The 13,772-nt window shown below is 40.6% G+C and overlaps 1 protein-coding gene across 2 annotated transcripts in view; it reads left to right on the forward strand.

Annotated features, from left to right (window-relative positions):
• Positions 1–4,625, forward strand: part of MAP3K21 (mitogen-activated protein kinase kinase kinase 21) — a 28,616-nt gene extending 23,991 nt beyond the window's left edge. For both annotated transcript variants that reach the window (XM_033144291.1, XM_033144292.1), the window contains 3 exons: positions 1,120–1,214; positions 2,173–2,931; positions 4,031–4,625. In XM_033144291.1, coding sequence (XP_033000182.1) covers positions 1,120–1,214; positions 2,173–2,931; positions 4,031–4,416 — 1,240 coding nt within the window. In that variant the 3' untranslated portion in view covers positions 4,417–4,625. The remainder of the gene's footprint in view (positions 1–1,119; positions 1,215–2,172; positions 2,932–4,030) is intronic.
• The last annotated feature ends 9,147 nt before the right edge of the window (positions 4,626–13,772 follow it).

Here is a 13,772-nt window from a genome sequence, read left to right on the forward strand (position 1 = left end):
CATTCCTTCTTGTGCACAGCACACAAAACCATGGTTTGGTGTGACACACAAATATAGCCAATGTGTTGGGAAATTAGAGTCAACAAGTACAACTGAACTGAATGAGGCTTGCAAAACCATACTTATTTTCCATCTTATAGTGGCTAAACCTGTGTGGGCTTATTCCTGATGCAGGTCCAGTTAGGATGCATCTGTCTATGCCTAACTGAACAACTGTAATCAGTTCTTTATTTTCTGAGGGGACGGAGGGGTACACATACCCCTAAACATTTTGTGAATCTAAGTTTGGCCTCATTGATGGGCAGTATTTCAATATGAGTAGGAAAATGAGAGTACTCCTAAACATATTTTTTTTAAAAAAGCATTGGCTGTAATGAATAAGAGTCAGAAATTCTGGCAGCAAAATTCAAACACTGTGAGGAGGGCAGAGGGCAGAGACAATCTCTTACTTGAAAACATCCTAGGTTTTTACTTAATGCAAACATGAATTACTGGAGTTTTAATGCACACAATTTGAGGCATGCCAGGGGTTAAACATTTGGAGATGTCTTGTTCAGATTTATTCTGGAAAAAAGTGCACCCACTTCGTTGCTTGAAGAAAATGTTGAGAACCATCAATTATACAAAAGTCCTGCAGCTTAGCTACAAACTACTGACTCTGGATCTCGAAAATGAATAGGTTTTATCTCTTAATGCAGTGCAGGAAAATGAATAGTTTCAAATTCCTGATTAACATTGTAACATTTCCAGAAAACCTTGAATTGGAAGATTTTCCACTGCCCTAAATCACTGAAGATTTGATTCAACAAGTTTATAGGACACACACACATCGTGCTCTGTTTGTATACTGTAGGAATGTCCTGAAATTTTGTTTTCAATCGCCTAAAGTAGTTGAACTGAAATGTTTCACTGCAGGAAAAGGGTGGGTGGGATTAAATAAAGTCCAAATCATTTGTTTCAAGCAAGCCAACTTTTAACTGCTGCATAGGAGCTGCAACCATAGTCAGATAATGTTCTATTGTTTAGCAGAGAACCTGTCCCGTTAAGGTTTTTTGTTTTCTTAGCTATCTTTTTATCAAGAGTGGTTTTCTTCATACTAAAGATTTTCTATTGTTTTAGAATAAGACCCCTCTCAGATGGCAGTAGTCCTTGGCCAACACTTTTGATGAAGAATCAGAAAGGTGTTCCTTTAGCGTCTTTGTTCATAGACCAAGGTGAGTGTGCATACTATGTATAGTGATATATTATGGCTATATATGGAAATACTGCTTTTGTTTTTCAGGATCTTGTGGGCATCAGCACTCAGAGTTCATAAGAGTAGTTAAAAACCCTAAAATAGAAATATTCTAAATGAGATTTAAGGTGGAACCATGTTCAGAGACAAAACCATGTTCACACATCATGATAAGCCAGACATTCTGGCTTCTTGTGGCTTGCTGAGAACAGACAACAAACCACGGCTTTACTGTGGCTTGTTAAAGAGAAGCAAGCCAAAGCTTCTGATTTGGACTTGAAGCATAGGGGAGAAGTAATGATGGATCAATTGGACAGTGTGCACCAATAATCTGCTCATTTTCAGTAAGCCATACTAAGTCAGAAAGCCTAGCTTGACATGATGCACAAATGTGACCAATGTCCAGTCATTGCCATGCGATGTAGCCAACAGCAAATCATCATCTAGGTAGTCTTGTCACAAACCTGAAAGTCTTTAAATGGAGATGCCTGGGGTTGAACATGGGGTTGAACATGCAGAACATGAGCTCCACCACTGAGCAGAATTTCAACTTTATTTGTCTTATTACCCCAGAGACATTAATGAACACAGGAGAAATAGCAAAATAGATGGTATGACCATACAGCCAGCAACTACATTCTTAAAAACCACTAAAACCAAAGAAATTCGCCATCTAGCTCTTCAGAAGGGCAGTTTATCTGGCTGGTCAAGTTGAAAAGCAATTGCTTTATTGTTTACTTATGTGTGATTAAGGTTTCTACTAAAGCAAGACATGTGATACATGATAGCTTCTCCTCTTATTCTTTTTGGTGTTTGAATGCACTTCACAACTCTGCAGAGATATTACAGTTGCTAAGCTTTTTTTTTTTTAAGTACATCCTGGTAGTGAAGAAAAGAGTGTTATACTTGAATGTAAACAACTTAATGTCTCTATACAGAGCAGAGGCTTTCCTCTGAAGGTCTGGATACTAAGCGACCAAAGCAATTAAAATTGCCAAATCAGGCCTACATCGATCTACCTCTTTGGAAGGATGACCAAGGATCTAATTCTGCAGAACAGGAGAGCTCCGAAGAAAGAAATTCAGCAAGTTCTGCAAATAGCACTCCACAAATGACCCCTACAAACAGCCTCAGCAGAACATTTCAGAAAAAGAAAACCGACACAGTGCTTTATGGATGTGGTGTCCTCCTTGCATCAGTAGCACTGGGTGTGGATATTAGGGAGCTGAACAGATTTCAGGCTCCTGAAGAAGTACTGCCCAAGGAGGAAAAGAAAAGGCGTGATGGAATATTTCAGCGAGCTTCCAAGTTTCACAGAAGTGCAAGCCCTGTAAGGTTGCAGCCCAAGAAGGAGGAAACGCACGTCCCTTCACTATGTCCACCCGCAAGTACTGTGAACCTTTTCTCTCTTTCTTCTGCATCCACTAAATGCCTGCTGCAGTCTGACAGTGAAGATACAGTTACGAGCACGCTGCCCTTTAACAGAGATGCTCCCATTAGACACTTTTTGTCTGAAAGTCCTGCGAGTAAAAGAGAACAAATGGCCAAAGCTGATCCTGCTGCTGATTCTAAGGTGCCATCTCCCCGTCTTTCTTTGAGGGAAGAATCTCAATTCATATGCAATGCCTCTTCCTCAAAAGCAAGAGCTTTGGGTCACAGACGAACCGTATCAGACGGAAACCCATGCCATTCCATAAGTGAGTAGCAAAATCAATCAATCAATCTGTAATTTGTTTTGTTTTCTTTACTGGGATGAAGAAAGTACTCTGACATGATGATGACTATTATCATTATTGTCATTACTTAATAATTTCTATATTGCTCTTCATCCAAGGATCACAAGACACTTTACAATATAAAAACACAAAAATGCATGCCATAGTAACAAACAAAAGCAATAACCTTACCCAACACAATTTAAAAGGCCATAGATTGTTTAATTAGCAAAAAGCCTGGGAGAAGAGGAATGTTTTTGCTTGGCATCTAAAGATATGTAACACAGGCACCTGGGTAGAACATTAAATAGATTTGATGTAATCTACTATTATATACAGCTGCCTTACTTTTCAATTTGCTAAAAACGTTAGCTAATTGCTAATATATATATTAAGAGGAAGCAAAGTTGAACCATTGATGTGCATAATAACTGGCTGTTATGTGCATTCACTAGGCTTCATGGAGAATGTGCATATAATCCTTCCACGAAGAAGGATTTGTGCATATTTCCCAGTCAATAAATATAATCCCCAATAGGCCTTGGAAAATGTATATGTAGTGACTGACTTCTATACGTTCTCTGGCCATTATGCATAATTTCCACCAGGCTTTGGGAAATGTATATATTTTGAAGCAGTGGGCCAAAAGCAGCCCAGAGAGCACAGACTGCACACTTCTGAACAAGAAAGAAGAAGAAGAGGAAGAAGCCAATGTGATTTTTTTTTTGGAGATTATGCATAGTGACTAGAGAGTGTGCATATGACTGAATGAATGTACAAAATATTCCCCAGTGCCTGTTGGAGATTATGCATGGTGGCTGGAGAATGTGCAAAATTCAGTAGAGATGTGCACATTCCCTGTCTTTGAATGTTGCCTGATCAAAATACATGTCAGTGTCATCATGGAAGGATTCTCCATTCTCTGTTGGGCCTGGTGACTGTGTACAATGGCCGATTATTGTGCACATTAACTGCTCATCTTAAGCTCCCCTTAGCATATACACTGTATACATTGATACTGTGTTGCACTGTCCTAGGGTTCTTTTAAATTTGCTTTTGTTGCCTTTTCCCTCCGCTCTAGGTAACGGAATTGCTAATGGGGCTCCGGAGAGTATGCACTGTCCATCTTTCCAGCAAAGAAGCAACCCTTCACCTGTAAAGCAAGGAATTGTCAACATTATACCAAGACCTCGACCCTCTTCTCTAAGAAATCGGCTAGATCCTTGGCAGGCTATTCCACAAAGTCGGAAGTCAAGCCCTTTTGAGTCTGACCATTCAGAGGGTGATAGAGGTTCAACGGTTAACTCACTGACAGACACTGATGAGAGAACTAAATCCCATATGCCATCTTTGCTGGATATTGATGTGGAAGGTCAAAACAGTGACTCTACAGTGCCTCTGTGTAGGTTGAAGAGTAAAGCATGCCGGCCATCAATATATGAACTGGAGAGAGAATTCTTGTCTTAAGTGCCTTGATTTTTTTCCTGTGCCCTTTCTAAAGAAACATTTTCTGTGCATGATAACTTTATGCTACTTCCCCCCATATCTTTTTGACCAATGGTGCTGGTATTACACCAGGCAGAAAAACATTAAATATAGAAAGAATATACAGTGGAAGGGTTGCTCTGCAACACCCGTACGTGATGTGAGTGTTTAATAACAGTATTCTGAATGAATATGCTTGTGGAATTCATTTAATTCCTCACAGTTTTAATTTACCTTTACCTAGTTGCAAAACAGCAGGCCCTTTTTACCTTTGGCTTTTTCTCATTAACAACTTGATCTGCTATATCCTGAAGTCTAGTTGCAGCCAATGGAAGTTTTGTCTGCAGGCAAAAGAATACAGTGGTGCCGCGCTAGACGAATGCCTCGCTAGACGAAAAACTTGTTAGACGAAAGCATTCGTCTAGCGGAAGGCTGCCCCGCAAGACAAAAAAGTCTATGGGGCTGCCTCGCAATACGTTTTTTTTTTTTTTTGGTTTTTTTTTTTGGTCTAGCGAAAACCGCGGTTTACATTGCCGCTTCGCTAGACGAAAAAACCGCTAGACGAAAATTTTCGCAGAACGAATTATTTTCGTCTAGCGGGGCACCACTGTAGTAGGATTTTACCCAAGGAATTACTTGTAATCAAACATGGAATTGTTCAGAAGTATGCAGCTTTTCAATTCCCAGTTGAAACATAGTTTAATTAGGCAATCCCCCAAAGGCAGTAATTGTTAAAAATATGAACTTTTAAGAACTTTTGCAAGGAGACCCATCATATAATGGTAATGATGCACTGCAGTATAGATATACATGTGTGTGGTTTCCTTTTTAAAAAAATAAATAAATTTTAATATTAACTTGATCACAATTTCCAAAATCAGTGGTACTTCTGAGTAAGGTTATGGGGAACAAATAGAAAAGACAGGCACTTTCAAACTGATTTTTTGCCCCTGTTGTTCCCTGTTGCTTAATCTCTTGTAGAACTGAAAATGCTGTTAGATAATCTTAATTACTGACAAAGTTCCAGTGAAACACACGTTTTGCTTTACTGTGCCAATCATAGTTTTCTTAAATTCCTTTATGGTCTTTTAAAGTCTAATGTCTTATAGATCTGGATTCTTATTCAGCGTACACTATGCGAAACAGAAAACATTAAGAATTTTACAGTAACAATTACCTATTAAGAAAGATGCATTTCAAACTGTGAGCGATTTTTTTTGAAATCCTGTTTTGGCCAGTTATAACATTATAGTATTGATGTTAAATAAATTCTTGAAGGTATTTTAAGATATTGAGGCATTATTAAAATGTAAAATTGATAGGTTTTCTGAAATTGATTCTTCTAAATTAGAAGTTGTTCAGAAGTGGTGCCCTTTTGGTAGATTTGCATATGAAGCAGAAATGAAATTGCGTTTTAATGGAGCATCGTTAGTATTTTTACCTGTGTGTCTTCCTGTCTTAAGGACTTTGTATGCAATGCCAAGGACCCTAGTGCATGAGTAGGAAGCCCTTTTTTCTCACAAGTGTGTGCACGTGTGCTAGTCTTTGCTTTCTTTCTGTAGATTTCGCTCCGCTTTAATTCCCACTCCACAAGGTCTTCTGACATTCAAGAGCATCGTGGGGTGGGGAGTGCCAAGAGCCCCCAGTGTACATGGGGAACACAATACACAACCCTTTGGATTCTACCCTTTATTTCAATCATTAAGCGTAAGGTTTGAGTGTGCATTGTGAATTTTGAAACAGTGGAACCCACCACTGGAACTACAGTCCTCTAATCCAAAGCCATAGATGGCATTCCATATTCAGCTAAGGCTCCATAGCAAAAGGACATGTTAATTCTGAAGGACATGAGCTGCAATTGTACGTTGTATTTTGCTGACATGTTAAAGGTTTTCCGTTTTAATTTGTTCAGAGTGGTGAACAATCTCCTTGGGGCAGGGAGAGACTAAAAAGAAGAAATTACAAATGTTTCTTTGGACTTAAAAGTATTATGTCTGCTCAAAAATTTTAAGACACATTGCCTGCGAGTTGTAAATTGTGTGGTCTTTGTCTACTAGATAGCAATTAAGTTATTTTATTTGTTTATTGATTATTGTTTCTCTTCAAAACATTTTATATTTCTATCAGTTTCTTCTTTTGAAAAAACCTTAGGTGCTGCATCGTACTTTTAAAATGTTGCCCCTTTGTATTGGGTAGAGCAGGGGAAGAGAACAATCTGGTCAGTGGGCCAGATTCTTAATATCCCACCCTGCCAGCCAAATTTGACAGGCGGGCAGGGCCACTCACCTGCCAAGCACCTGGTGTCACTTTGATGTCAGTGAGATCGTGGTTTGAAGTCCCAACAATCTGCTGACACTCGGAGCCCTGTGCTACACTTTGAAGCCTGACAATCAGCTGCTCAGTGGGACTTCAAAGCATAGAGCAGGACTCTTTGCGAGCCACTTGCAAAGAGTTGGGGGGGGGGACTTTGAAATCCCAACAATCAGCTGCTTGTCATGCTTCAAAGTGCTTGCAAAGAGCCCTGCTTTGAAGTTCTGTTGATCACCACCACTTCACAAGCTCAGTACAGTTCTGAAGCGCTGTGCATGGGGCTTCTGACAATCAGCTGACTGGTGGCACCTCACAAGCCCCCTTTGGACCAGACAGCTGCCTTTTACCTGTCCACACCTGACATCATATATGAACCTTTTTCATAGAATCATGGAATTGTAGAGTTGGAAGGGACCTTGAGGACCCCCTGCGATGCAGGAATATGCAGGGATAGAACCTGTAACCTGTGGTTTTCTCAGCACCACATTCTAACAAACTGAATTACCCAGTGTCATGTGATTAGTAGGTGGGCATGGCTTAGCCAAATGGCTTCGAAAGCCAAATGGGAAGGCCTGGTGTACCTAATTATGCCCAAGGGCTGGAGGTTCACCACATCTGGTGGACAGTTCAATTGCGATTTTGTGCTTTATTGTTTTAAAACTTACACTGATTTAGTTCTTTTATATAAAAGAACTCAGGTGCATAAGAAAGTCTGGGGAAGTCTTGCATGTAGCTGGTGTGTATATTTGAAGTTTATGATAAACCCCTAGAGATCCGGAGACACTGTGTATGGTCCTTTTTCTGGAATGAGAGACTAGCTTTGGATTGTGCAGTAATGCGCTATGGAGTTTGTTTCTATTTGCCTATTTGACTTTCTCAGGTTCCACAATCAAATGCCTTGTAAATGTTTGTTAAATCCAATTTTTTTAAAAAATTGTTTTCTCAATTAAAGTTAAATGGATGCTCTGTGAAGTCCCATTTATTTCGGTGAGAGGAGGATAAGTGCCTGCTTAGCACACTCATTTAAAATGATTGCATTGCATCCAGAGAAGATCGTTCTGACCTCTGCTCATGCAAAAATGATACACGCACACCCAGTACAGCCTCCACAAAAAGTACGCACACACATGCACACACACCCCTCCGGCAAAAAACACCCACTCCTGGGACGGGTCCTGGAAGTCTAGAGCAGGACGGAGTATGTGGAGGAATTGGAAGGAGCTGCCTTCTGATTGCAGGAGTGTTGTTGCTTTTTGCCCACTCATACAAATCATCTGCCAGAGCTGCTGTTATTTTAGGTGCGCTCAATTTTGGCTGGATTGTGCAGTGGGTTCTGGTGTCTTCATAAAACAGTATTGCCAAAAAGATGTGTGCCTGCCTGCCCAAATACCTGTCTAGAAGTTATGCTAAACTGTAGAGCAATACTTTCAGGTAAATGTTAGGGAGTGTTTTGTATTGAGTAAACTGCCCCAAAAATGAACTGTCCACAATAAAAAGATTTCTTTTGTTTGAAAAGTTTAAATCCTCATGTCAATTGCATAATGTTTTCCTATCCAATTGTCTCCTGTCCCTCTGAACTGCGTTTGAACCAGTTCATCTTAATATATAAGGCAAATATTACCAGTAAAGTTAATTGAGTTAATTAATAGGGTTAGACTCAGTAGCCTAATTCCATCCCATTTCAGTTTTGATCAGTCTTTTTTGTAGATTTTTTTATCAAAGGATGAAAGGATGCACAAAAATACCCCGTTTAAATTGCACTTGTTTTTTTTTAAAAAAAAACATTGCATAAAATCTGCATTTTAATGCATTTATAGTTTCTAAAATGTACATTTTTAAATGTAATATTCAAGTTTTTGTGCGCCGAAATAGTGTAGTGAAATCTGGGCCTAGTTGCATTCCAATTTTGTTCCAATTTGCAAGCAAGATTGGGACCATCAAATCCAATTGGTCTGCGCCCAAAAGCATTTCCAAACATTTTTCCTTTATCCCTATGAATATCTAAAGGACATATTTATTTATTTATTTATTTATTTATTTATTTTCTATAGCACCCTTCATCTGAAGATCACAGGGTGGTCTAAGGATATCTAAGGAGCCACCTTACTCAACCGTGCTCCTCAAGTAGGCCACTGCTGACAGCACTGCAATGCCCCAGAGGTGCACTTAGGCTGTTGTCGAAACAGGCTTTGAGTATTGCAGCTCCAGCTCTCTGGAATGAATTACAAGCCGAAATCAAGACAGCCACCTCATGCTGGGATGTTTGAGAAGACTTTCCCCGAAGTGTGACCTGATCATTTACAGAATAATAGAAATTTTATAGCTAAAGAAAATGTTCGGTTGTTTCGGATTCCATGGGAATAACTTCATTGTTTATTGGTTGGATTGCTTTTAGAAACATCAAGTTGATTTTATGATTTCCAGAGCTTGCATTTTTGTGTTTTGTTCTGTTTTTATCTTGCATGTCACTTTATGCTTTGAAGTGACCTATACATTTAATAATACTAGCAGGTCATATTCCGTAGGCATATCCATTGGTGTAGACATGTTCCCATGGCCATTCTTCTGGACTGCTCAGAGGTATTTGAGACCTCCCAGGCTCACCTTGCAGGAATGGGTTTGAGAAGCACAGTTCAGGCAACTTTCATCATTTGTACAGAGATTGGCCTTTGTCCTACACAGTTCCACAAGATTCAATTTTGTTGATTTTTCACCATTTAAAGCCCTATGCGGCTTAGGACCTGGGTGAAGGCTTTACGATAAATTCATCTGTAAAATGTGAATTTTGTACACTTCCAGAGGGGCTCACAAACCTGTTCACTTAGGCCCTTGAGCTGTGGTTAGGCTCCAACTCCCATCAGCCCCATAATCAATGGACATCTGGGGGGGAAATTGGTTCTCCATCTCTGCTTTAACTTGCTGCCGTACTCAGGCCATGCCCCACTTTGCCTCTGTTTTATTAATCTATTTGTAAAATATTTTTCTGAGCAGCATTTGGGTCTGGGATTAGGGGGTGGGTCCTGTGCCCTTCCACATGTTGCTTGAGTCCAACTTCAATCTTCATCCCTTACTATTAGCCATACTTTCAACTTCATACAATCATGTTTTTTTTAAAAAAATGTTAAAATTATATATAACTTTGCAAGTGAAAGAAAATAATTGATGTCCCTTTGTGCCGCTGATTGTTCTCCAACAATATTAAAGATGAAGTGAAGATTAATCTTTTTCTTCCCCAGGCCTACTGATATTTGGCAATTTTACAAACTGTGACAAGTGCAGTGACTGGGAAGGAAAATATGGTGCTTTGGGCATAATCACCTCCAGCATCTATCCATGTTCACTAGGTGGTAGTAATAGCCCTGTCACAACTCCCAGTAATGCTTCTCAGCAGAACACTTTGGCTGGCAAGGAGAGATTTAAGAAAAATGTCAGTGCAGTTTGCCATTCCGGAGCTGTTCTCTGAGCTGCGACATCATGAGCCCCTTTTGTTGTTGTTGTTGTTCAGTCGTTCAGTCGTGTCCGACTCTTCGTGACCCCATGGACCAGAGCACGCCAGGCACCCCTATCCTCCACTGCCTCCCGCAGTTTGGCCAAACTCATGCCAGTCGCTTCGAGAACACTGTCCAACCATCTCATCCTCTGTCGTCCCCTTCTCCTTGTGCCCTCCACCTTTCTCAACATCAGGGTCTTTTCTAGGGAGTCTTCTCATGACGTGGCCAAAATACTGGAGCCTCAACTTCAGGATCTGCCCTTCCAGGGAGCACTGGGGGCTGATTTCTTTAAGGATGGATAAGTTTGATCTTTTTGCAGTCCATGGGACTTGTAAGAGTCTCCTCCAGCACCATAATTCAAAAGCAGCAATTCTTCAGCGATCAGTCTTCTGTATGGTCCAGCTCTCACTTCCATACATACTGGGAAATCCATAGCTTTACACATGTATTTAAAAGCAGGTAGGGGGGTTTTCTATGGCAAACTAGGAAAGTCAGTGATTGGAAACTGGTTCTTGAAGGGATGAGTGTTGTCATAGATTAAAGACCACATTTGGTTTGTTTTAAGCTTATGAAGTGCTACATGTTCTTAAAACGATCCATTGTCATCTATGCTTAGTTGGAAGTGAGGCCCACTGAGTTCTGTGGGACAGTTGCTAGTGTGGGGTATTTAAAATGCAATCAAACCAACAATTCATGTTTTGCTAGATAGGCATATGATAGGAGCTGAAGCTCACAGAGTTTTCCTGTAAACTCGCTAGAGAGAACTCTGCGAGAGACCCTCACACTGTGCATTGACAGGGAGGGCACAGCTATATATTCTCCTACCTTGCCAAGGCACACTCATCTTTTTCCAGCAATCTGAGAACTTCTTCCTAATCTGAGCTCTAAGCTCAGATACCATTTTAAGCTAGACTTGAGTATGTCTTTGTAACCCCCTTTGCTGGCAATTGGCATGAAATCCAAACAGAAAGACTAATTGATGAAGAGATTTGTGATCGGCAGCTCTGTGTGCTGTTTGTGCTTTCCCTTCTCTGGCTGCATGATGGCATCTTGGGCCCGCTTCATTGAAAATCAAGATTCCAATTTGCTACTAAAAGTAGGTTGAGCCAGTCATAGTAACACTCCAAAGGTGTTCGTAGCATGTGGATCAATGGGGTCTGCCATGCAACAGTGGTTAGCCCATCAGCAGAACAGACCATCCAGATTGAAGTGGGTGGAGTACAAGCAGCTGCAATGGGGAGAAAGGGCTCATGACGAGTTTGACAATGATATCTCAAGAGGTGGCCATACCCACAGAAGAAAAATGGACAGACAAACCATTTTCCAAAATACATAGTAGATAAGTTAAATCTTTTACTTTTACTTACAGATCATTTATACACTAACAGATGCCCAGGAGAAATTGGGGGGCTTTCTCAGAGTAACCTCTAGTTTTCTTCTGTTTCAGTTAAATAGCTTTTCATATTTCTGTTGCTGTAGCATCTTTTCATCCTCTCTTCATACCACCAGGGGGCACTGGTGGGCTATATTGTTTGATTTGCTCTATCACATACTTGTGGTTATATTGGATAAAGAATGTACTCGGGAATTTAAGATGAATTATGTCATCCATGTTATGAATCTAAATTTTGTCAAAATTTGCCAGGCCACCAGAAAGCTTCACTCCTGTTTAAATTGGAAGCTAGCAAATTACAGTATTGCTTGATTATGTTTTAGCGTAGAGTATCTGGATTTTAGACAGGAAGCTTATCTTGACCCTTATTTGTGCAACATTTTACTCCACATCTTCTTTGGTGTCCTATTCATTTTGTATTCACATGGGACCCTTTGAGTCATTCGCCTCCTGTGGAGCTGACATTCACCTACAAAATACACTTAATATTAATCTGTTATCTTCTATTCAAATTCACCTAGGAGGGGGTGAGAAGCATTAAGGTAAAATAGGCCACCCCCTCTAACTTCCAATGGCTTTATGCTATTGAAGTCAAAATAATCTTGTTTGATTATTTGACCCATGAAGCCATTCTATCCTTTTGTCTAAAATTCATTTCGAGGATTCATGAGTTAGTGTTTTACTACTAAAATGAACACTTTAAAAAAATTATCTGTGTGTAAATGGAAGGGATAGTATTTTACTACCTCCTTGCATGTTTGCAACAACCTTCACCTGTGCAATGAGACTTGCATTCCCCTCCCGCCATGCACACCCTGTGTCAGAGAAAGGAGGGAGTAAAAGCTTATGCATATTGTTAGGGCTAAATTGCTCCTGTGTCAATTTTTAGTTGTGTGCATTACGTTTTGCTAGGTACTTGTCTTCAGGCCACGTATTCTGTGCAAGACTAACGTACGCTGATCTTGGCTCCTTATTAGTTGGTTTTAATGGTTATCAGAATTCTTCCACTGCTGCAGTTTGGTAATGCCTTCCTTTTTCAGCTAAAGGGGAGTAAATGGAGCACTACTGTCCAAGAAAATTGCTTTTGGTGAACAATATAATGCAGTAGTTAGCGGTAATTTTAACACGGGGAAACAAGAGCTCCACCATTCTGCTTCTTTCAAGAGCCCCCCCTTTTTTAAAAAAATGGACAGTTTTCAATTGTAAAGATTTTTGTAAAAGTTCTTGGCAGGATCTAAATTGCAACCAAGTAGGGAAAATGCCCAACTCACTGTTTCAGCAATGGTGAGGTGCAAAACAATGCAGAACAGAAAGGGCTTGGTAGGCAAATGTCATGGGTCGGTTAAGGGACAGCAGTAAACCATTTGTGAATAGGAGGGCTACAAGCTGGGAGGAGCAGAGAACTCCCCCAACCTCTTCACAGCTCAAGATTTGCCCTCCTCTTGCAATCTCTTACTGGAATTTCAGATACAAAGATGTACTCTCCCAAGCCCACATTCCGAGCATGTTCGCATGCCAGTGTGGTGTAGTGGTTAAGAGCAGTAGACTCGTAATCTGGTGAACCGGGTTCGCATCTCTGCTCCTCCGCATGCAGCTGCTGGGTGACCTTGGGCTAGTCACACTTCTTTGAAGTTTCTCAGCCCCACTCACCTCACAGAGTCTTTGTTCCTCCACCTCTCACCTGTCCTGCACCTGTTCAGTGGGATAGGGAGAGCAAAGGGACTAAGTCCAGTGTCTACTCCCCATGGGTCAGAGAGCCCACTCCAGGGGTCATCTCCCTCATCCCACCGAGTGGCAAAGAGGCCCTTTTTAAATTGCACATCATGTCTTTGCAATCATAGTGATTGGCAATAGACTACTGTGTTGTTGAGAGCTGTGCCATTTTCTCATTTTAGAGAAGGAAGGGAAATTACAGAAATAGAACTAATCTGAGTGTAAACAAGCAAATCTGCTTCGCTTCTGCTGTTGGGACAGGGCCTTCGTGCCTTGGCTTGCTTCTCTGTACTATGCCTGTTGACAGCAGCTGCCTCATTAAAACGACTCTGATTTAAAGTAAAAATTAAAAAGTGCCCCAACCCTGTTATCTACACCTGCTTTCCGACTGCATCCTCTTCTCTAGGGTAAGACAATGAGCAAATGTTGAA

This window comes from Lacerta agilis, chromosome 3, assembly GCF_009819535.1.
Source record: "Lacerta agilis isolate rLacAgi1 chromosome 3, rLacAgi1.pri, whole genome shotgun sequence".
Classification (NCBI taxonomy): domain Eukaryota; kingdom Metazoa; phylum Chordata; class Lepidosauria; order Squamata; family Lacertidae; genus Lacerta; species Lacerta agilis.